The sequence below is a fragment of the Mirounga leonina genome, unplaced genomic scaffold (genome assembly GCF_011800145.1).
Source record: "Mirounga leonina isolate KUSES-001 unplaced genomic scaffold, KU_Mleo_1.0 Mir_94, whole genome shotgun sequence".
Taxonomy (NCBI): Eukaryota; Metazoa; Chordata; class Mammalia; order Carnivora; family Phocidae; genus Mirounga; species Mirounga leonina.
In genome coordinates this window covers 49,552,839-49,576,119 of record NW_023270855.1, presented here as the reverse complement: position 1 = coordinate 49,576,119, position 23,281 = coordinate 49,552,839, and the positions used below count along the sequence as shown (strand labels likewise).

Genomic DNA, 23,281 nt, shown 5'->3' with positions numbered 1-23,281 from the left:
CCTCCACATCCCCCCCCGCCACTTGTGCACTCTCTCTCTCTCTCTCAAATAAATAAATAAAAATAAAAATGGAAAAAAAATTCTTAGATCGCTAGCCGTTCAAAAGTAACGAGCAGGTTCGATCTCCCGCTTCGCCCAGGCTGAGAGAGCTCCCCGGAAACGTGGCCTCGCACTGGGCCAGGCAGGGCGGGCGGGGCCTGGGAAGCATCGTGATGCCCCACAGTTGGGAAGGGAAAGCTCGGACTGGTCCACTCCTTTCGGCATTTAGCCAATCAAATCAGCGCGGCGCTGCCGCTTAGCCCCGCCTCGCGCCAGCGTCCGCGTTACGCGGAGAGTGTGCCACGCCCCCTTGTGCGCCCAGCACTCACTTCCGGGCACTGGCACGGCGTGACGTCAGGAGGAGGGCAGGTAAGTACGCGCGGGCGGAGGGGCGGTCAGGCACGGTGAGGGCCCTGGGTCTGGTCGTTGCTTCACCCGATCTCGGAGCCGCCCGATGGGGGACGAGCGCGCTGGGGGCCGCGGGGCTCTGCGGTTGTGGGCCCATGTCCGGAGCCGGCTACGGTCCCAGCCGCGACCCCCGACTGAAATCCCCGGGCCCGGCCGCGACTTCAGCCCCAGCCCCGGGCCATACTATGCCTGAAGGGCCCTTAGGTTTTCTTCTCTGAAAAAGGGGACCAGTGAGCGCCTACCTCACTGGGTTATGGTGAAGATTTTGACGCTTGTAAAACGGTTTGGCATGAGAAATAATCGAAGGTACCAACATACAACTGCATCAGGCGCTGGACTAAGTACTTCAACTCACTGAGTTTTGACAGCGGCCCTATCAGGTTGATACTTTTATAAACCCTCTTTATAGATGAGAGAACTGAAGCTCAGAGAGAAATGCTTTGCCAAAAGTCGAAACGCTAGCAAGCAGAGTCGGGATCCAAGCACTATGCCCTAAGCCAGTGGGGTTTATAATTACTCCTGACACCAAGAACTAGAGATTTCTATACATTCATCCTGTAGCCCCACCTGTGCCAGTCACTGTGGTGGTAAAACCCCTGTGAGAGCCCCAGCTCCTGAAAATGGGGTACCCTGCAAACATTTCCCAGTGTCTTATTCACAGCAACCCCAGAAAGTCCTGTCACCATCATAGACTCTTTACAGGTGAGGAAATAGAAGTTCAGAGATGCTCAGACACTGGCTGAGGTCACCCAGTTAGGAAGGAGTGGAGCTGGGATGCAGGCGCAGGGAACTGTGCCCCAAAGCCTGAGTGAGCGCTTAGCTGTTTTGTTGGCAAAAGCATTTTTAGGTTGGAAGTGACCTTGGGAAAATCTGGTCCAGGGACACACTTTACAGATGGAGGATCTGAGGTGAATGGATGTTCAGGGTCATGGCAGAACAGTGTACATCTGGAACTTTGCACCCCAGCTTTGCCTCTGATCCTGGGAAGTTTCTTAAGCCCCCATGTCCTCATTCATCAACTAGGGATAAGAGTGACATAAAACAGACGAAACGAGGCAGTGATGTCGGAGTCGGTACAGCGCCTGGCATGCAGTAACTGGTAGACAGTACACAGCTAAGTTGGCAGAAACAATTAGATACTTCCTGACTCTAGCACAGGGAGCCAACAAACTACACCCACAGGCCAAAACCAGGCCACTGCCTGGTTCTGTACAGGCTGACAGCTAAGAATGGTTTTGACTTCATAGGTAGTTGGGAAAAATCAAAAGGAAGTATATTTTGTGACAGGTAACAACCATGTGAAATTCAAAATTCAGTGTCCATAAATAAAGTTTTGATGAAATGCAGCTGACACCTATTTACATATTGTCGGCAGCCTCTTTCTAGCTATGACGGCAGAGTTGAGTCATTGGGACAGAGGCAGTTGGGTCCGCATAGTCAGAAATACTTACTATCTGGTCCTTGATAGAGAAAATTCGCCAGTCTCCATTCTAGAATACGCTTCAGTCCCTCGTAGCATCTCTCTTTGGTGTCAAGTAGAACTTCCTTTTATTTGACCTAAAAGTCTCTCCTGCAGGGCGCCTGGGTGGCTCAGTTGGTTAAGCGACTGCCTTCAGCTCAGGTCATGATCCTGGAGTCCCGGGATCGAGTCCCGCATCGGGCTCCCTGCTCAGCGGGGAGTCTGCTTCTCCCTCTGACCCTCCTCCCTCTCATGCTCTCTGTCTCTCATTCTCTCTCTCTCAAATAAATAAATAAAATCTTTAAAAAAATAAATAAATAAAAGTCTCTCCTGCAAACATACAGGAGGAGGGAGGTCGCCCACCCCCAGCTTAAGGAGCCGTGTGTCTGATACCCATCACCTGCGCTAATTCTTAGGGGAGTGGTTCACACAGTCAGCATTTATCAGGGGCTAGGCACTGTCCCACGTGCTGGAGTTATAGCACAGTGTGACCTGGCGGAGGAGACAGACGGTAGACGAGTAAACCGCCACAGGGCCATGTGATAGGAACCCCAGGGAAGAAGCAACTTTAGATCAGGTAGTCAGATGAGGCCTCTGACAGAGATGATGTTTGAGCTGAGGCCTGTGACAGAGAACAGACAGCTGGTGGAAGAGCATTCAAGGCAGTTGGCCTGCACCTGCTAAGGCTTTGAAGGCAGCCAGGGAGCCAGCATGGCAGGAACAGAGTGAGGGAGAGGGAGAGGGGTAAGAGGCACGCTTGGAGAGGCAGGCAGGGGCCCCACAGGCTATGGGAAGGGGTCGGACTTGATTCTCCAACCGATGGCCATCACTGGAGGGGTTTAAGCAGGAGAATTTATATTTTAAGATCTCTTTCTGGTCCCTGTGGGGAAAACAGACTGGGGCAGTCAAGAGCAGAGCCAGAAGACTGGGGAGGAGGCAGCTGCGCTGGTCCAGGTAAGCGATGATGGAGGCCACAGAAGGATGAGAAGTGTCAGGTGTGAAATATATCTTGGATGGAGAGTGAACAGGACACTATCTTTCTAAACAGACAAACACCGCTCTTTGGAGGATCGTCTAAGCTGCCGACATCACTCACAGCCCACAGCATCTTCTCCGGGAAGCCGTGGCCCCTCCACCAGACTCCCCGGGAGGGCAGGACTGGGCAGGGGGTTGACACTGCACAATCCGTGTCTCATCTTTTCAGATCAGCCGTGTTGAGGGCGAGGACCAGTAGGCAGCTGCCAAGATGGTGAGTGGACAGCCTTGTGCTCATTGGGTTTCTCTTCTGGTCTTCGTCAGGCCCCCAAAGTAGCTCTTTCCCTCCCTGTCCCCAAGCTATAAGGTGGTATTTCCAAACTCTGGATCGTGATCTTTTTGGTGCAGTGGGTCTCAAACTTTGCCATGCACTAAAATCATCCAGGCAGCTTTTTTCTTTTCTTTTTTCTTTTGATTTTGTTTTTTAAGGAGGTGAAATTCCTTAACTGTTGTAGAGTGTATGACTTAGTGGTATTTAGTATTTTCATAGTGTGGCACAGCCACCACCTTTATCTAGTTCCAAAGCGTTTCCCTCTCCCCAAAAAGGAAATCCTGTCCCCATGAGCAGTCACTCCCCAGCCCCCCTCCCCCAGCCCCCGGCAGCCACCAGCCTGCTTCCTGTCTACATGGACTCGTCCATTTGGGACATTCCCTGTAAGTGGAATCATACAATATGTGGCCTTTCGTGTGTGGCTTCTTTCACCGAACCTAATGTTTTTGAGGTTCATCCATACTGCAGCAGGAATCAGAACTTCATTCCATGTTATGGCTGAGTAATATTCCCCCATCTGAATCGGCCACATTCTTCGTATCTGTTCATCCACCGATGAACATTTGAGTTGTTTCCACTGTTTGGCTGTTGTAACTAGTGCTGCTGTGGGCATGCGTGCACAAGGATTTGTTCAAACACCCGTTTTGGAAGATGCCTTTTAAAAGCCCCATGTCCCGGCACCACACCCCAGAGCAGACCCGGTCAGGAGAACTTCTAGGGGTGGGGGCCAGGCATCGGTATTTTAGAAACTCCTCAGGGGGATGTAATGTTCAGCCAGGTTTGAGACCCACTGCTTTGGTGGGTGATGAGGTCAGTTTATTGGGGGGCTGCCAGCATTTAAAAGCAAGACCCTCCCAGCCGGGGTAAGTGTTCTTTCACAAAACCCGCACCGGGCTTTGCTCTATTACATGTGCGTGTGCTCGGTGGTAGTGTTAAATGTGGCTTTGCTGTCGGTCATGGTCCCCAAAACACTGAACGCCCTTACCTTAGGAGAGTCTGGTTCTCGTGGAGTTTTCCTCAGTGATGATGGTGGTTCGCCAGTTCCCAAGTCACAGTCTCCATTCAGAGCCCAGGGCTTCTCTAGGATGTCCCTCAGGCTCCCTCGTCCGGGTCCTGCCCCTCGAGGCTGCACGACGAGGTCTCCTCCAGGACACCCTCTCTGAGTCACGTCTCTCTTCTGCTTCCCAGGGTGAAAGGAAAGGTGTAAACAAGTACTACCCTCCGGATTTCAATCCTGAAAAGGTAAGGGCAGGTTCCCTTCCCCGTGTCCACACTAGCAAAGAGACTCCATAGCAGGGGCCGCAGAGCACATCATCCGCCCCTGGGGTCAGAGCCGTGGCTGCAGAGTGTGGGTGGCCTCTAAGGGCTCGCTGCCGTGCACTTGTCACATGGGGCTCAGGACAGTCTTTGTTCCCAGTGGTAAATGTGGCTGTGTCATCATTGACCTTTTACTCCGGGCCCAGCTTGGCGTGTTTGCAGCGAAGGTCAGGAGGAGGTCCAGCACACGTGCTCTGTGTCAGACCCCCTCGCTCTCCCAGGTCCACCTCCTCTGGCTTCCTCTTTGTTCCCTCGGCTGTTCCCTCTGCCTGGAATCCCTTCTGACCACAGGTTCCTTCCCTCCCTTCAGGTCTCTCCCCACAGAGGGCCTGCCTGACCACCATCTCGTCCTCTATAGCATCACCTAGTGCCTTATTTCTCTTTGTAGCCCTTATAACTCCCTGATGCACTATCATTTCATTTGGATATCGTCCCTCTCCCCCTCTAGAACATCTGCCTAAGGGCAGAGATGTCCATCCATCTCATTCACAGCTGTGGTCCCACACTGTAGGCACTGTGTAAGGGCCTGGGGACAAATTGTCCCGGCTATGTGATCCCAGGCACGTGACTGGGCTCGCTGTGCCAGTTTCCCCATATGTCAAAAGGGGGAACTAAAAATCAGCCCAACGTCACAGGATCCTTAAGGGGTTAAAACGAGATGACGCAGGGCACCTGGCTGGCTCAGTCCATAGAGCTGTGACTCTTTGATCTCGGGGTCGTGAGTTTGAGCCCCCTATTGGGCAGAGATGACTTAAAAATAAAATCTTAAAGTAACCTTTAAAAAAAAATAGACAAAGGAAAAAAACAGAGTGAGGCCCGTGAAGTGCCCAGTAAGCGCTGACCAGAGCTGTCCCTTCACCTCAGCGTCCCCACAACACTAGAGGCAATTACAGTCACCGTCCCCAGTCGACAGATGGGGGAAACAGAGGCTCGGCAGGCAAAAGGCAACCTCACTGCCCCGGGTCACGTGGCTCTTTCAACTCCTAAATGGAAGAGCAAAGATTCAAACTCACGTATTCCTGCTTCCAACCCCACTTGCTTCCCCAAGGCCTCAGTGCCTCGCGGTTTGCTGTTGGCACTTGCCACAGGGCGCGAGCAGGCGGCCTCTCAGCCGGGGAGAGCCGGCATGGCTGTGCTGATCCGCTCCCTTGTCCCCCCCACAGCATGGCTCCCTGAACCAGTACCACAGCAGCCACCCGCTGCGGGAGCGGGCTCGGAAGCTGTCCCAGGGCATCCTCATCATCAGGTAAGGCCCCAACACCACCTGCGGACCCCTGCGTTTTGCGCCACCTGGCATCGGGCTCTGGGAGAATTCAGCGCCCCTGATTTTGTCCAGTGTCGCAGGGTCTTAATTCCAGAAAGCGGGAAGTCGCTCTATCCATCAGCTATGGCCATGTAACCAAATGATAAACACGCAGCGTGTGTTGCTCACAATTGTGCAGCTCAGCTGGACGCCTCTGTTGGCCTTGCCTGGACTTGGCTGACTCGGGCTGGGCTCTCTTACCTGTTCAGGGGTCGCCTGCCTGGCGACTGGCTGGGCCGGCACGACTGGGCTCTGCTCCACATGTGTCTCATCCTCTGGTTGGCTAGCCTGGGCTGGTTCACATGGCAGCGCCCGGGTTCCAGAAGGGAGCGAGCACAGGCATGCAACGACTCTTGAGGCCAAGCCCCAGAGCAGGCACGCCGTCCCTTCCAGCTCAGTGATTGCCCAAAGCCAGTCGTGTTGCAGGGGGTGGGGGCGTGGTAATTCATCCACCTCTTGACAGGAAGCATTGCGGAGTCACACTGCAAAGGGCACAGATATGGGGGGGATAAAGAATCCCAGCCGTGACCACCATCGAGCCAGGACAGTGACCCTTCCTGCAGGGCTCTCCTTTGGTGTGTGGCCCGCTCCCCAGTGGCCCAGCCACGCCAGGAAGCAGAAGCCAGCCTGTGGTGCCTTGAAGGACGAGCCCTTGTCTGCTTCGTGGACCTGGACCTCCGTCCCTGTGGTGCAGCCTGGGCCTGAGCGGAGGATCCAACGACAATCATGAGAGGCGGGAATGTCGATGGAAGAAGAATCAAGATCCGAGCGCCAGCAGTGACCTCGGGAGGCACGGAGCTGAAGGGCGCCCCGGAACAGCCCCTGCACCTCCAGCCCCAGAGCCCACCACGCTCAGCCGCCACGGGCCTGTGCACGCCACCTGCTCCCACTCTTGTCTGTGGGGCCCTCCACTCGTACCACAGGGTCTTTACTTCACCTCATTATTCATCACTTCGTGGTATTTTAAAATGGAAGCTCTGTCACTCCTGCACACGGACGGCCAGATCAGTGTCGCAAATAGAACCGTGGAAAGAAATCCAGGGACCGTACAGCAACCCAGCTAAGCTCTGGTCAGGCCACTGCTCCGCTCAGCTCACTTCCTCCTCTGCTCCAGTTGGTTTAGCTGACAGGGTGAGGCATGAAGACAGGGCCACACCGGCAGAGACTCACCCGGACGGGGTGAGCCCGCGGGAGAGCAGGATGACAGGACCGGCCTGGCTATAGGAACGCCCACCGCTCTCTGTCCTCCCCACGCCACGGGCTGTGGCAGGAGGCACAGGCGCGCAGACCCAGGCAGGGCCCAAGCAGACAGGTGCCGATCAGCCATTTTCTGTTTGCGTAGGTTTGAGATGCCCTATAACATCTGGTGTGATGGCTGCAAGAACCACATCGGCATGGGTGAGCTTCGCCTGCCCTTCCGCTCCTCACCCCACCCCCGACCGTTCAGCCCTGCAGACGGCGAGCCCCTTCCCCACCGGGCCGTGAGAGACCGTCTCCACCAGGGGCCCCTGATCAGGAATTGGAGAGGAGATAGGCATCCCAGTGACTGGTGGGTTGTGGAGAGCAGTGAGGAGGCCCGGCTTTGCCACTTCCTAGCTCGGGGACTCTCAGTGGGTGACTTAGTCTCTGTGTGCCTCGGTTTACCCAGCCATAAATTCAGATGGTATGAGCGCCCCACCTGTGTGGCATACGAACTATGTAGCACACAGCACACATGAGGGCTCATAAACTCAAACTGCCACTGCCCTTGCTGTGACCTTTAGCGTTTGGACCCCTGTCCATGCCACAGATGGACGGACAGACAGACGTGGGCCCGTGGGCCCATGGGCAGCTCTGAGACCGCAGGCCAGTGACTTGACCCACCTGGCTTCCGTTTCCAACTCTGTGATACAGGGACCCTCAGCTCTTCATGCAGCGCCTAGCCCAGGACAGCAGGTCGCTCTGTAAATAGGAGTGGTGGTGCTTGGTACGAGGGTCCAGCCCTCTCACAGGGACCATGGAAGAGCAGAAGGAGGGGCTGGGCCACCCCACTGCTGAGGAGGATGAGTGACACTCTCTCCTCGCCAGTAGGTCCCCCTGATCAGACCCAGCCAGGGGCATCTGCAGCGAAGTCCACCAGATGCTCAGGGGACAGAAACAGGGTGCAGCCTGACACCAGAGGCAGGCCACCCTCAGGGCCATGAACCGAAGCAGCCACCAGGAAAGGAAAACTCAGGCCACACCACCCACCAGCCCAAGCTCTATTTTTGTAGTTTAAGCTGTTTTCACCCAGCGAGCAATATTAAGCAGATCAAGAGTATATATCATCTAATCAGTGAAAAAACAAAAAACACAAGACGTTAATAATAAAAGCCAACCCTTCTTGAGCACCTGCCACGTCCCAGGCTTTATGCTAAGTGATCTGTGAGTACTATTAGTTCCTGTGATTCTCACAACAGCGCTGCGTGGTAGCCGTTATAGTCTTCCCTATTGAACAGATGGGGAAACTGAGGCCCAGGGGGCCAAAGTAGCCGGCCTAGGGTCGCCTAGCTGGAATGTGGTAGAGTCTCAATTTGAACCTGGACCCTCCTGCTGGCCACCCACCCTCCTCTGCGGCTTGAGCACCTGTCATGGAGCCTGGACATGGCTCTTTCCCACCTTGAATTTTAGGGCCCTCCAGGGGTGTCTCTGGAGGAATACCACCCCTTTCTGCCCCCCACCCAGGGAAAAGATGCTGAGCCTCCATTCTCTCCCTCTCCTCCCAGGTGTTCGCTACAATGCAGAAAAGAAGAAGGTTGGCAATTACTACACAACCCCAATCTACAGGTACAGGCGGCCTGGTTGGTGTCTCAGAGGGATGCATCAGATAGCTGCAGGGCGAGGGGGGCTCCAGAGGAGTCCCGAGTAGAAGATCAGCCATTCCGTGATGGCCATTTCCTGCGGTCCTTTCCTGGAAACTGTCCCGGTCTGTCAATCAGGGCACATCCCCTCTGCCTAGAACCCTCCATGGCTCCCACCTTTCTCAGAGTAAAAGCCTGAGCCCTCCCCATGGCCCACAAGGCCTTGCACGCTCGGCCTGGTCCCCTCCCTATCCTCACCTCCCCCCACTCTCCCCCTCGAGGTCCCTCACACAGCCCAGAAAGACCCCCTCCTTGGGTTTCTGCTCCAACACCGCCTCTGAGAGAGGCCTTTTCCAAAGCAGCGCTCACCACCTGACACTGGTTGCTCGTGCATTTGCTGCCAGTGTGGCCCCTGCTGGAATGTCAGTCCCTCCAAGAGCAGGCTGGCATCCTTCACTGCTGTGTTCCCAGCAGCTGCCGCCCAGCCTGCCACAGAGCAGCCTGACTCAGGAGGGTTTGTTGAATACGTGAGTGAAAAATGAACAAACACCAGACAGCAAGTCAGTTCTGGGCTGATAGGACAGTGTGTCTCACCCACGGCCCTAACCCCAGATGCAGAGCTTGGTGTGTAGTAGGTGCTCAGTGAACACTTGTCGCGTGACGCGCACGAACAGAAGGAAGCAGACAGGGGTGACGGGTGGCCTGACTTCCGCCCTCTGCCCACCCAGGTTCCGGATGAAATGTCACCTCTGTGTCAACTACATCGAGATGCAGACGGACCCGGCCAACTGTGACTACGTGATTGTGAGCGGCGCCCAGCGCAAGGAGGAGCGCTGGGACATGGTGGACAATGAGCAGGTGCTGACGACAGGTGAGCACAGGGCGTGGGCCCCAAGGCCAGCCGTGAGGCCGAGCGGGAGCCTGAAGGCCCTGCCGCCTTCTGGCTATTACAGAGCACGAGAAGAAGCAGAAGCTGGAGACGGATGCCATGTTCCGCCTGGAGCACGGCGAGGCTGACCAGAGCACACTCAAGAAGGCCCTCCCCACCCTGAGCCACATCCAGGAGGCCCAGAGCGCCTGGAAGGATGACTTCGCGCTCAACAGCATGCTGCGGAAGAGGTTCCGGGTGAGTGGGGGCGCCTGCCTGGGGTCGGGACCACAAGGGAGCGGGGGGTTGCCGACTTTGGAAGGGGGAGAATGCAGGGGCAGCCCTCGCCACACCACATCCTAGCTCTGAGCCTCAGTTTCCCCATGTCACCGCGTCCCTACCTCAGGGCACCCATGGGGAGCCCCGGCTTGCCGCGCACTTACCTACTGCTCAGCTCATAACACACATTTCATGGATCCACTCACCTATCCCAAAACGAAGTCCATAGATCGTCAGCCCACCCCTACGTAATTGCCAGAATCAACTCTGCAGTGCCCTGTGGTTAAAAAAAAAAAAAAATTTTTTTAAGGGAAAGTCACCTACAATGAAATGTAATCGTGCATTTTTCAGTATACGAATGTTTGGCCAAGACCCCTGCCCTGGCGTGGAGAGTCGCTGAGGGTACAGGGGCAAACGCCAACTCCTGTCCCCAGGGACACAGTCCTGGCTCGAGGACACCCCGGGGCCCTGCTGTCAGTGACCACGATGGCTTCTGAAGTTGTACCAAAGATACTGGGTGGTGCCACGTCACAGGGAGTCAGGCCCAGGGTCAGATGGGTGTACCATGAATGGATTTTTCACCCTCTCGGGCATCTGGCGGGGCACCGGAAAATCCTGCAGGACGTGAGAACCTTCCCTCTTCCCTCACTCTGTGAGGCGCCTTGTGCCCCCCCAGGCAGTCAGGAGCTTCCCCAGCAACCCCCATAGAGCGCAGACTGTCACCATCCTACAGCTCCTGTCCCTTCCTGCTTCCTTTGCTGATTGTTCTGTGGTCATTATTAAAAGTAAGACTGCTAGTTTTCTTACTAATTATTTGTTATCAAAAACATGCTTCCAGCCGGGCCTGTGCCCTGAGCTATGTGTCCCCTGCCTTCTGGGCGTCTCCCCATGAGGTGTATAAGGACCCTCAAACATACAAGCCCCCATCCGGCCCTAAGCCACCCACCTGCATCTTCCCCTTCTCGGCAATGGAGGCATCTCTGTCCTTCCAGGGGCTCAGGCCCCAAAACCTGGAGTTGACCTTGACTCCCCCTCGCCCCTGTTTCCTGTTGGCAAATTTTTCAGGGTCTGACCACTCCCACAGCCCCCATCATCTCCTGCCTGGACCAGCACAGTCTCTCAGCCCTGGTCTCCAGGCGCTCACCCCCACACCCCACCCCCACACACAATCTGTTCCCCACATGGCCACCAGGAGGCACCTGTGAATACCTGAGTCCCTCCCCATGGCCCACAACCCGAATGATCTCACCTCCCCCCTCCTTACTGTCTCCACCTTCTCAATCACTTCATTCCAGCCACACTGGCCTCCTTGCTGTTCCTCAACCACTCCAAGCACACCTCTGCTTCTGGGCGTTTGCACAGGCTGTTCCTTCTACCTTGGAACACTTTTCCACCAGATATGCACTTAACTCCTTCATTCAGACATCTTTTCTCAAATGTGACCTTCTCGGGGAGACCTTGCCTGACCCTTCCCTCCGTCCTGCACCACATTTACAGTTGAACCCCTCACTCCCTACCTCCTTCCCAGCATTCTTTTTCTCCTCGCCACTTTCTCTTTCTCACCCACTAGAGTGTCAGCCGCGTGAGGCCAAGGGTTTGTGTCTGCTCACTGCTGCATCCCCAGTGCCTAGAACAAGGCCTGGTACAAGCTGGCCGTTCTGTGAATATTCATGGGATGGATGAGCAGAGGACTGAACAGTGCGCGTATTAATGACGCTTGCATCTTGCACTTGCTGAGTGACTTCTGCATCCTGGGCCCTGTGGGAGGCCCTTTCCTCGAATGAGCTTGAAGAGGAGGAAGCTGAGCAGAGGGACACAGCCCAGGTCAGCGGGCAAGGAAGAGGCAGGTCTTTGACACCCACCATACCTTTCCCTCTCCCCGTCCCCCGCCACACAGGAAAAGAAAAAAGCCATGCAGGAAGAAGAAGAGAGGGACCAGGCGCTGCAGGCTAAGGCGAGCCTGGCCATCCCACTGGTGCCCGAGACAGAGGACGACCGCAGGCTGGCCGCCCTGCTCAAGTTCCACACCCTGGACTGTGCGTGGGGAGCCAGCAGGCGGGGGCGGGGGGTGGGTACTGGGCAGGCAGAGATGGGGGTCCCCGGTCACGAGTGGGCCGTGGCAGGCCAAGGCAGGGGGCAGCTTTGGACCTCCTTCCCTCTCTTCCCTCCCAACCCCCAGCCTACGAGGACAAGCAGAAACTCAAGCGGACAGAGATCATCAGCCGCTCCTGGTTCCCCTCCACCCCGGGACCCGCCACCAGCAGCAGCAAAGCCGGCAGCGTCCTGAAGAAGCTGGCCCAGAACCGCAGATCAGCACTCGTCTGCTCTCCCATCACTGTAGGAGACCTGGGCATCGTGCGACGGCGGTCCCGGGAGGTCTCAGAGAGCCCCCAGCACGCAGCGGAGACCCCCAAGCCTGGGGAAACATGGGTGCCAGAGGGGAACACCCAGGACGGGCCCACATGCCCCCAAGACTGCTCTCCAGAGACAGCCGAGACCCTCAAGAGCAGGGGGCCTCGGGGGCAGGAAGCGAAGTGTCAGGACAGGCCCCAGTCCCCACCAGGCTCCTCTCAGGAGGCAGCCACCCCCCAGGACGTGCCACACCCGTGCACCCTCAGCTCCTCTCTTGTGGCTGATTACTCCGACTCCGAGAGCGAGTGAGCACTTCTGGGGACCGCACCTGCTCCAGAGGCTGCGACGGGCCCAGGAGGCCCCTCAGACTGCAGCCCTGCTTGCCCACCAGCCCTTGGAGAGCTCAGACGCTGCCCCTCCCCAGACCTCGCCTTCCCGCAGCAGGGAAGATATTTATTTGGTCCTGGAGAGGGTGTTTGTGCCTTGTGGGACAACATCCCAACATTAAAGCGCTGCTTCTTTGTCCCTGCCTCAAGTTGCTAGATGAGCCCAGGGCTGTCTCCCCCACCCCCACCCACCTGAGCTTCGGGGACTCTCATCAGCCACTGTGATGCTGCTGCCGCAGCTGTGGCCCCAGCCATGATCCCCACCCGTCCTGTTGAGGGTTTCAAGGTGGAGGCTCCGGTTGGTCTGCAATCCGAGCCGACTTCCCAGAGGAGGCAGCACAGGCTGAGGGTGAAGGGTGGAAAGGGAACCAGACCGCAGCAACCCCACAGAGAAGGCTGGGGGTTGGGAACATAGGTGGTGCCGGAAGCACCTGGGCCTGGAGTATGCAAGTGTGGGGTTTTCATTATCCCCAGCCTGTGGGGATGCCTTGGAAGGTCATGAACGAGCTCCCCTTCCCCTTCCCTACCATGATGCATCTTTTGAAGGGAACTGGCAAACTGAGCAGAAAAGGGCTCAGAAACAGCAGGGCATCCACCCAGAGATGCTACCTGCCCCCTCCCCCGAAACCGTGGAAAAGGAAGATCATTTAACAAGTATTGATGGGGTATTTGCGGTGTGCCAGGCACTAACCCAGGCCCTGGGGATACAGTGGTGAACCAGACACACGGCCCTCGTGGGGCTGAGGTTCTGGCCAACTTCTTATTTGCGCCTGTCCCTCGGGGGAGATGGTAGCCCCAATGGCTGTCCCCAGCTCACCAGCCTTTGCTCTCTGCCGGGATGGGAAGGTTTCGGGGCAACGGTAAGACCCCTTAGTCCTTGGAATCCCCCCCAATTCGGGCCTTTCCTTGAGACCACCTTCAGCACTCGCTCTGGCCAAAGTCAGGCGCCTAAGGGTGACTTGGGGGATCATGCTATGAGGCCCTAATTCTCGCCGGCTAAACACAAGGCCTAGAATCCAGTAGTTGCCCCATAAACGGTGCCATCGGTGGTTTCCAGGAGGCGACTAACTGCCCAGACTTAACCGGGAAAAGTAAGGTGGGATTAGTCGCGGGTCCTGCGGGTTTGCTGTGCGCATGCGCCCCCTTGGGGGAGGGGCGCGCCGGTCCCGCCCCCTCCTCGCGTTCCGGGCGCGTCCCGCGTGCTCGGGTCGCCCCGACTGCTTCCTGAGTGGCCGTGAGCGAGGCGGTGACACCATGTCCCTGGAGGCGATCCGCTACTCTCGGGGCTCGCTGGAGATCCTCGACCAGCTGCTCCTGCCCCAGCACAGTCGCTACGAGGCAGTGGGCTCGGTGCGCCAGGCCTGGGAGGCTATCCGCGCCATGAAGGTGGGGCCACGCGGCGGAGCGGCGGGGCCGGGGTGGGAGTGGGGGCGCCCCCGCCTGACCCCAGGATCCCCCCCTCCAGGTGCGCGGCGCCCCGGCCATCGCGCTCGTGGGCTGCCTCAGCCTCGCCGTGGAGCTGCAGGCGGGCGCGGGGGGACCGGGACTCGCCGCGCTGGTGGCCTTCGTGCGCGACGCGCTGAGCTTCCTGGTCACCGCCCGGCCCACCGCCGTCAACATGGCCCGCGCTGCCCGCCACCTGGCCGAGACCGCAGCCCTGGAGGCTGAGCGCGAGGGCGCCACGGAGGCGGCGGTCCGGGAGAGGTAGGGGGACCTTGTGCCAGGCACTGCTCTATGTGGAAGCTATTAACTCATTTTTTCGCAGAGCGACCCGTTTTACATATAGCGAAACTGAGGCAGGCACGGCACATCAGTCCAAGGCCACACGAGCAGGACTAAGAGTCCACCCCGGGCAGCTGGGTCCCAAGGTTCTTGCACTCAGCCCCTTCACTCTGCCTCCCCAGAACATGCCCAGCCCCATCTGCCTTAGAGGTCCTTTTCCGAGCCACTGCATTCTCCTGGTTTTTGCTTTTGAGGAATTTTGTTTCCTGTCCTGATCCCCACCGTGCCCTTTTGTTTTTCCACTCTCCTCTGCTGCACCTATGTGGTTACCTTCCGAGTTCCTTGACCCCACCAAGCTTACTCCTGTCTCAGGGCCTTTGCATATGCTATCTCTGCAGGCGGCTATCCACAGAGCTAACTCTCCAGCAGGCTTCAGATTTCTGCCTTCCCCACCGCCTCATGTAACACAGTTCATCTCCTGTGCTCTGTCCCCTGATTCGGCTGCCTTCTCCTTCACTTCATTAACTGCTCACCACCTGCTTTCCCCACTCTACTGTGAGCTCCACAGGGGCAGAGATTGTTGTCCTGTTCATTGCTGTGCTCTCCCACACATATGAGGTAAACGTGTTGTGTGAGCAACATACATGTGTGGTGTGACAGGTGACAATAACAGAAGGGTGTAGGCCCCACAGCCTGGAGGGGCTTTGAGCAAGAGGGCTCCTGCACAGGAGTGTTGGCCAGGGAAGAGGGGCCAGCCGGGGCACCAAGGCCTGGTGGCTGGTGCTGAGAGCCTCTTGTTGGCCCCAGAGTGATCCGCTGCGCTGAGGACATGCTGGAGAAAGACCTCAAGGACAATCGGAGCATTGGGGACCTAGGAGCCCACCACATCCTGGAGCGGGCAGCTCCTGGGGGCGGCAAGGTGACCGTGCTGACCCACTGTAACACTGGTGCGCTGGCCACTGCTGGCTATGGGACAGCTCTGGGTGAGTGGGCATCCATGGGAATGGGGAAGGGGCCTTTTTGGATGCTAGAGAAAGAAACCCTAACCACTTTACCCACCAAAAAGATGTGAATTTATTCTGGTACACAAGTGCTTAGGGTGTTAGCTTCAGGCATGGCTGGATCCGGGGGTCAAATAGTGGCATCAGGATCCATCTGTCCCCGTTCCTAAATTCTGCCCTCCACAGCGGCATCATTCTCTGCTCCACAGGTCAGCAGGGAGGCTGCTAGGGTTCAGATCATGAAGAGCCAAAAGTCTCTAAGCTGACAGTGCCAGAAAAGTCTCCTCGTATCTCAGGGGCTTTGATGGGGTCACTGGCCTATCCAGGATCAATCAGTGGGTCCAGCACAAGCCGTGTGCCTAGAGAACGCGCAGGATGCGAACTCCAAGAGGACTGAGAAGGGGGGGCTCCCCAAAAGAAAGATTGGGATTTGCTCTGACCAAGAGATTTGACTACCTGCCTGGGCCCTGCCTTTGTGCCTGGGGACTGAGGCCTTGATGGCAAGACACCGATTTATTCACTAAACAAACACCGATTAAGAACCAGAGTGCCCCGGGGCGCCTGGGTGGCTCAGTTGGTTAAGCGACTGCCTTCGGCTCAGGTCATGATCCTGGAGTCCCGGGATCGAGTCCCGCGTCGGGCTCCCTGCTCGGCAGGGAGTCTGCTTCTCCCTCTGACCCTCCTCCCTCTCATGCTCTCTGTCTCTCATTCTCTCTGTCTCAAGTAAATAAATAAAATCTTTAAAAAAAAAAAAAAAAAAGAACCAGAGTGCCCCACCATTCCTGCATACATGCATTCCTTTATTCACTCAGCACTTAACTAAGCACCTATTGTGTGCCAGGCACAGTTCTGGACACTGGGGACCCACCAGTGAACACAGTAGACAAAATCTCTGCCCCAAGGATTAGGAAAGTAGGAGAAACAAACACAACCAATCACTAAATATGTGTGCTGTGTTCAAAGGTGGTAAGTACTAAAGAGAAAGCCGGGAAGGGGTCAGAGGTGTGGGGTTTGCTGGGTGAGATCGAGGGATCAGGGAAGGCCTCACCGAGAAGATGTTCTCTGAGCACCCATGTACCCGGCAGAGGGGACAGCCACTGCAAGGGCCTGGGGATGGGACTGTGCCTGGTGAGGCTTTGGTGAGCTGTGCTTCTATTTTTTTTTAATATTTTATTTATTTGGGGGCACCTGGGTGGCTCAGTCATTAAGGGTCTGCCTTCAGCTCAGGTCATGATCCCAGGGTCCTGGGATCGAGCCCCACATTGGGCTCCCTGCTCAGCGGGAAGCCTGCTTCTCCCTCTCCCACTCCCCCTGCTTGTGTTCCCTCTCTCTCTCTCTGTCAAATAAATAAATAAATAAAAATCTTTAATATTTTATTTGTTTGAGAGAGAGAGAGAGAGAGCAGTGGGGGAGAGGGAGAGAGAATCCCAAGCAGGCTCCACGCCCAGCACAGAGCCCGACACAGGGCTCGACCCCACAACCCTGAGATCACAACCTGAGCCGAAATCAAGGGACAGACACTCAACCAACTGAGCCGCCCAGGCGCCCCTGAGCTGTGCTTCTCAACGAGCCACCCTGCCTGTGTGTCGCTTTCCGTCTCATCCTGACATCCTGGTGGCCGGGCCCCACAGGTGTGATCCGCTCACTGCACACCCTGGGCCGTCTGGATCATGCCTTCTGCACGGAGACCCGACCCTACAACCAGGGAGCCCGGCTGACCGCCTTCGAGCTGGTGTACGAGCAGATCCCCGCCACCCTCATCGCGGACAGCATGGCGGCAGCTGCCATGGCCCACCGGGGCGTGTCAGGTGCGCGGGCGCGGCGCCAGGGGCCGGAGCTCTGGGCGTCCAGGGCCAGGTTATGACCCCAGCATCTTGCTCCCCAGCTGTCGTCGTGGGAGCCGACCGCGTGGTTGCCAACGGTGACACGGCCAACAAGGTGGGCACCTACCAGCTGGCCATCGCTGCCAAGCACCACGGCATCCCCTTCTACGTGGCTGCACCCAGCTCCTCGTGTGACCTACGTCTGGAGACGGGCAGGGAGATCGTCATCGAGGAGCGCCCAGGGCAGGAACTGACCGATGTCAAGGGGATCAGGATTGCAGCCCCCGGTAAGCTGTCCCCTTAGAGGGATCACCACAGCGCCTGGGCACCCCCCTTTAGGCACCGTGGCCCCTTCACGGGGGCCGGTGGATTTCGGGTAGAATCAGCCTTCTGGGGCATAAGCAGCTCTTTCCAGCCATTTCTTGGAACAGAAGCACCTTGAAGGTCAGATTCAAGGTCAGAGTGTACAACGAATGAGTTAGGAGACTTAGGGCAAGTTGTCCTGCTATTCTCCACCTGGGTTTCCTCCCTTGAAGAAGAAATGAGAATACTGCCTTGCCTAGTGCCTAGGAGAGACACTGATGTTCTCGGCTTCCCCACGCCGCCTGGCTGCCATGCGCAAGATACCTGCATTCTCTCATCCCCCAGGGCCCCAGTGTTCACATCTGTAAGATGAGCGCTTGCTACGGCCCAGCTCACAAACCCCAGGGTTGTCAGTGAATTCACCCACATGACGTGGAGGACGGTGCCTGACCCTTGCTTAGCGCTCATTAGATGGTAACAATCATGGTTGAAATCTTTTATGAAAAGGACCAGTTAAGATCCCTAAGTGCCGAAAATACTGTGGGGCTGCTCCCCCAGAGTCCAAGTATGGAGCTAAGGTAAAAATCACACTATACAGCTAAGCAGAGGGACGTCCCAACATTCTGTTGCTTTGTGCTCCAATTCCTTACAGCGTTTTAAAAATAGATACATTAATTCTCTAAATTTTTTTTCCTTCATTTTGTTTTTGGTGCCCCTGCTTTCCTGGAGGCATAATGAGCACTGGCCAAAATCACTGAGCAGAGAAAACTGAGGCCACCAGTTTGCAGCCTCTCGTGTAAAAGGTTGTTAACGCTCAGCAAATATTTTTGAGTACCTGGCCGATTCTCGGTGCTCTGCTAGGGGGCACAGGGGACACAGGAGTGAAAAAGATGTAAACGCCCCTGCACTCGCGGAGCTGACAATCCAGTGGGAGAGATCGACAACAAACAAGATAAATAACAAAACCACAGTGTATGTTAGAAGCGGGTGCGAGCGCAGGAGAAAGAAACAAGGCAAGGACAGGCGTGGGAAGTGTCGTTGCGGGGAGATTTAGACACAGTGATTGGAGAAATCCTCGCCGGGAAGGTGACATTTGAGCAAAGACCTGAAGGAAATGAAACAGTGAGTCATGTGACTACTGGAGGCAGAGGGGACTGCCCGTGCAAAGGCTCTGAGGTGGGTTCTTAGAGCTTCTTACAGAGACCCTTGCAGCCGGCAAAAGTGGGGTAGATGTCTATAAGACTTCTAAGCCTTCTTGGACAATGACAGCCCAGGAATGGGGGGTGGGGGTCTAAACTAGTTACTGGGTGCTAAAGCCCCATGTAATGCCTTCATGCACTTACAGAGTGAGCATCCCCAGATTGTCAAGGATTCCCCAACTCATGAACCACCATGGGGGAGACAGGTGACAAGGGCTTGAGAACTTTCAGAGCCAAATACCTGCCTTCTTGCCTCCCCTTTCTCTCCTGCAGGCATTGGGGTTTGGAATCCTGCCTTTGATGTCACCCCCCACGAGCTCATCACTGGCGGTATCATCACAGAGCTGGGGGTCTTTGCCCCTGAGGAGCTCCGGGCAGCCCTAAACACCACCGTCTCCTGAGGGTAGGGACCCTAGATGGACCCCAGAAGTAACCAACCTGACTCTCCATAGTCTGCCCCCATTCCCTTAGGTTTTATAATAAACTTAATGAATGGCTTGCCCCCAAACTGACCTTCTTCCCCCAACCACCCTTCTTCCTAGAGTAGGGAGAGCACACAGGGCCTTTGCATGGCTCTTAAGAGCCCTATAACTGGAGCCAGTCTGCCCAAGTTCGAAACCCAGCTCAGCCCCTTTCTCTACAGTGTGGTCCTGGCCAAGTCACTTCGCCTTTCCATGCTTTGGTGTTCTCATTTATAAAATGGGGACAATACGGGCACTGCCCTCTTAGGTTGCTTCAGGGCTAGAACTAGGGCAGGGCCTGGGGTACAGAATTTTAGAGGGGACACCAAAAGGCTCAGTAATCAAGATAAATAAATAATAGCTTCATGAATTATTTTTTATTTTTTCTAGAGAAAGAAAATGAGAGCGCAAGTTGGGGGTCGGAGCAGAGAGAGAGAGAGAGAATCCCAAGCAGAATCCATGCTCAGCATGGAGCCCAACACGGGCCTCAGTCCCATGACCCTGAGATCATGACCTGAGCTGAAATCAGGAGTCGGACACTTAACCAACTGAGCCACCCAGGCACCTCCGATTTTTTTAAGTAATCTCTACACCCAAAAATGTGGCTCAAACTCACAACCCCAAGATCAAGAGTCACATGCTCCACTGACTGAGGCAGGCAGGCACCCCTAAAATTCTTTTTTTTTTTTAAAGATTTTATTTATTTGAGGGAGAGAGAGAGAGAGAGAGTGAAAGAGAGGGCACAAGAGGGGGTAGGGTCAGAGGAAGAAGCAGACTCCCCACTGAGCAGGGAGCCTGGATGCCGGGACTCCGGGATCATGACCCGAGCGGAAGGCAGCTGCCCAACGAACTGAGCCACCCAGGCGCCCCCTTCTTTTTTTTTTTTTTAAAGATTTTATTTATTTGAGAGAGTGAGAGAGAACATGATGGGGAGAGGGTCAGAGGGAGAAGCAGACTCCCTGCTGAGCAGGGAGCCCAATGCGGGACTCGATCCCAGGACTCCGGGATCACCACCCTAGCCGAAGTCAGTTGCTTAACCGACTGAGCCACCCAGGCGCCCTAAAATTTTATTTTTAAATGTTGAGGATACTATTTATATTGATACTGAATTTTAGACACCCTTAAAGTGTGCACCACTGAGTGCCTCAGTCACCTCACCCTAGACTAAATTTCATGTACAAAGGGCATAAAACTAAGTTTTACAAAACAAACGAGCCCTCAGTAAATGTTATCTTACCATACAACCTTTACTTGGAAGTTTTTGCGAAGGTTTGCGTAAGATCTGCCTTTATGGGCGTCTGTCTCTTTAATGCTTTGCCACGTTGTGTCCCGTGAGGCTTTGCGCCCTGCGGCCCCCGCTGTATCCCGTCGCGCCCTGCGCCTTCCGGCTGCAATTGCTTTCAACCCCGCCTTTTCCGGCGCATGCCAGATCATGGCGCAGGGGCCTCGCAAGTTCCAGGCACGGAAGCCGGGGAAGAGCAAAGCGGCGGCAGCGGCCTCAGAGCGGAACCGGGGCCCGAGGAAGGGTGGTGAGGAGCTGTCAGGGGTCTGGGGGGCGAGGAGGGCCTGGAGCTCCCCGGCCTCATGTTAGCGCGTCTCTTCCCAGGTCGTGTGATCGCCCCCAAGAAGTCGCGCATCGTGCAGCAGCGAAAGCTCAAGAAGGTGAGTGGGGGCGTGCGAGCAGCGAGGGAAGGAGCCTGGAGGCCCGTGAGGGGCGGAGGATGGTGCCTGGACCCGGTGGGGGAGCCTGGACAACGCAGATCTCTTGAGTCTCAGTTTCGACCCCTGTGCCATGGGTAGCGGAACATCACATACCACACTCAGCGGGCCTCGAAGGAGCAAGGCCTGACGCGCAGAAAGTGTTAAACGCACGTTAGCTGCTCTCGCTGTTACCGTTCTTTAATAGAAGTGGGGAGGGGAGGTGGCGTGGCAAAGTAGAAACCCCAGCTTTGCAGAAAGGCAGTGCTGCGTGCGGTCGCAGCTCCCAACAGCTAGTATTTCTTCACCCTGAGTCTTTTAACCTGTAAAATGGTCATAGTAATAGCACCTTTCTCCCAGGGTTGTAAGGATTTAGTGCCATGGGGCACTTGTAAAGCGCTGAGAACAGCACAGGACACAAGTGAACGTTAGCTGCGTTGGTTGTCATTTTTGTGGTTGTGTTTAAATGTAGCTTCTTTATATAGGTGGGTAGGGCTGAGTTTACAGAGAAGTTTAAAGAGATTTGAAACTGGTTTTACTGGAGTCAGATTTGAGTTCAAATTGTACTCCACACTAACTAATGCGTAATCTTGAGCAAATCGTTTCGTTTCCTCAGAGCCTCGGTTTTTGAGACCTGGGTACCCAGTGATCTGCCTACCTCCATCTGGCAGCGGGAGGCAGGCTGTCTCATGGGCATCTCAAACTCAGCATATCTAAAACCAAGCTTCTGATCCTCCCCTCAGCCTCCCAGACATAACCCTGCCACAGTCTTGATTCAGGAAAACTGTCCTTCCAGATACTTGGGATCATCTTTGATTCCCCCCTTCTCTCATATCTGGGTCAAGTCCCATCTTTTTTGCTTTTAGTATTAATCTAGAATCCACCCATTTCCCCCCTGCCTGGTCCCATCCCATCAGCTACCCCCTGGACCAGTGCAGGGACATCCTCCCTGATCTCCTGCCACTCTCCCCCTTGCTCACTGGCCCCTTAACTGTTCTTACCCCACCTCAGCACTTCACTGGCTGTTTCCTCTGCCCAGATTCTTCTCCCAGAAATCCACCCGGCTCCCTTTCTCAGAGTATAGTCTGACTGCAGGTGGTGCTCCTGAGTGGCTGTCCCCGATAACACGCATCCCTCACTCGTTTCATGTTCTTTCTTGGATAGCAGCACTTACCTTCACTTTAACCTAGTGGGTCATGGGCGTGTATGTCGTCTCCATACACACAGGTATGGCTGAGTGCCAGCTCTCAGAGGGCAGAGGTTTTTCTGTGTCTTGTTTGCTGTTGTGTCCCCTGCACCTAGGTATGTGACAGTCATGGTGGTCATGGTCCTTGGAACTCAGGCAGGACAGGGCGGTTTGGGAAATATGATTAAACTACCAGTTTTGGACCCAAACCCCTGTGCCTTTGCTTGCTCACATCTCTGTGTCTCGGAGCTCCAGTTCCACCATCTGCCAGGCGGAAATGACATGGGCCAGGAGGGGACTGCTGCCTGGAAGCTGAGACCAAACGCTCTGGGCGTGCAGGGTTCCAGTCTCCCATCCTTCACCTGTTTGGGGAAGCCTGGGCAAGTGCCTCTTCACTGCAGGAACCTGTTTCTTCATCTGTAAAATGGAGATGAGTAGAGGTGTAGAAGCTGAGGTCCAGAGATGAGAACGGGATTTTTTGTGTGTAACACCTCAAAGAGTGCAGGACAAGACTTAAACTCCAGACCCTCAGGTGCTGTTTCAGGGGGAGTTGCTCATCCAGCCTTCTGTGTGCTCTCGCCAGGGAGAGGGCAACGGGTCAGGCGCCCCCCTCCCTCCACCTCAGGTCCCAGTCTCATTGCCCTGTGGTTGCTCCCGCTCAGGACCTGGAGGTCGGGATCCGGAAGAAGATTGAACACGACGTGGTAATGAAAGCCAGCAGCAGCCTGCCCAAGAAGCTGGCGCTGGTGAAGGTTCCCGCCGAGAAGGAGGCAGCCTCTTCCTCCTCTGCCAAGACACCTTCCTAAGGACACCAGCCCACTGGAGGCCATCGCCACAGCCTCCACAGGCGGCACCGCGAGAAGGAGCCGTGCTCCCCGCAGCCTTGGGTGGCATGCCCCTCAAATGGCCCTGGGGGCCTAGCCCATGAGTAGGTGATCAGCAGATCTGGAGTGCACTGGTCAGCTTCCCAGGGTGCCAAGGACTCCAGAAGGGAAGGAATGTTCACCGGCTTCCTGTGTCCCCCTCCTCCGGTCTTGTCTTCCCTGGTTTAACCCAGAGCAATAAACGTGACTGTGATTCCTCCTGCATTCCCATGCTCCTGTGAGTGGGTCAGTGCTGGGGCTGGGGACCAGGTGTCCCAACTAGGTTAGTCCCAGCAGTTCCCACCAGAGACCAGCCATGTGCCCACGGAGGGACGAATGGGCTTCTGCACCTTCAGCCCAGGAGCTGGAGGAGAGTCTTTTCGCCCCTCTCGCCCTGGGTGACTCCCACCAACCCCCTCACTTGCCTGCATGCCCAGGTCACCACCTCTACTGGAGACAAGCCAGGCGTCTTTGGGAGCGACTCTCCCA

The 23,281-nt window shown here is 55.9% G+C and overlaps 3 protein-coding genes across 4 annotated transcripts; all 3 read left to right on the top strand.

Annotated features, from left to right (window-relative positions):
• The first annotated feature begins 357 nt into the window (after window positions 1-357).
• CCDC130 (coiled-coil domain containing 130) lies at window positions 358-12,716 on the top strand. Its single transcript, XM_034997176.1, has 10 exons — window positions 358-408; window positions 3,111-3,155; window positions 4,401-4,454; window positions 5,693-5,775; window positions 7,175-7,230; window positions 8,577-8,637; window positions 9,380-9,522; window positions 9,605-9,777; window positions 11,696-11,834; window positions 11,978-12,716. The coding sequence occupies exons 2-10, from the start codon at window positions 3,153-3,155 to the stop codon at window positions 12,457-12,459; spliced, it is 1,194 nt and encodes a 397-aa protein (XP_034853067.1). The 5' UTR covers window positions 358-408; window positions 3,111-3,152; the 3' UTR covers window positions 12,460-12,716.
• An 813-nt stretch (window positions 12,717-13,529) lies between these two features.
• MRI1 (methylthioribose-1-phosphate isomerase 1) lies at window positions 13,530-22,687 on the top strand. Of its 2 annotated transcripts, XM_034996648.1 has the most exons (8): window positions 13,536-13,922; window positions 14,002-14,240; window positions 15,066-15,241; window positions 16,891-17,067; window positions 17,145-17,369; window positions 18,858-18,987; window positions 20,652-20,707; window positions 22,592-22,687. In XM_034996648.1, exons 1-6 carry the CDS (start codon window positions 13,671-13,673, stop codon window positions 18,983-18,985), a joined length of 1,197 nt encoding a protein of 398 aa, XP_034852539.1. In that variant the 5' UTR covers window positions 13,536-13,670; the 3' UTR covers window positions 18,986-18,987; window positions 20,652-20,707; window positions 22,592-22,687. The 2 variants fall into 2 exon arrangements, with proteins under 2 accessions (XP_034852540.1, XP_034852539.1); XM_034996649.1 differs by lacking the exons at window positions 20,652-20,707; window positions 22,592-22,687 and having other exon boundaries at window positions 13,530-13,922; window positions 17,145-18,561; window positions 18,858-18,924.
• On the top strand, window positions 20,291-23,017 carry CUNH19orf53 (chromosome unknown C19orf53 homolog). The gene is made up of 3 exons (XM_034996650.1): window positions 20,291-20,574; window positions 20,652-20,707; window positions 22,592-23,017. Exons 1-3 carry the CDS (start codon window positions 20,355-20,357, stop codon window positions 22,733-22,735), a joined length of 420 nt encoding a protein of 139 aa, XP_034852541.1. The 5' UTR covers window positions 20,291-20,354; the 3' UTR covers window positions 22,736-23,017.
• Window positions 23,018-23,281: the final 264 nt, after the last annotated feature.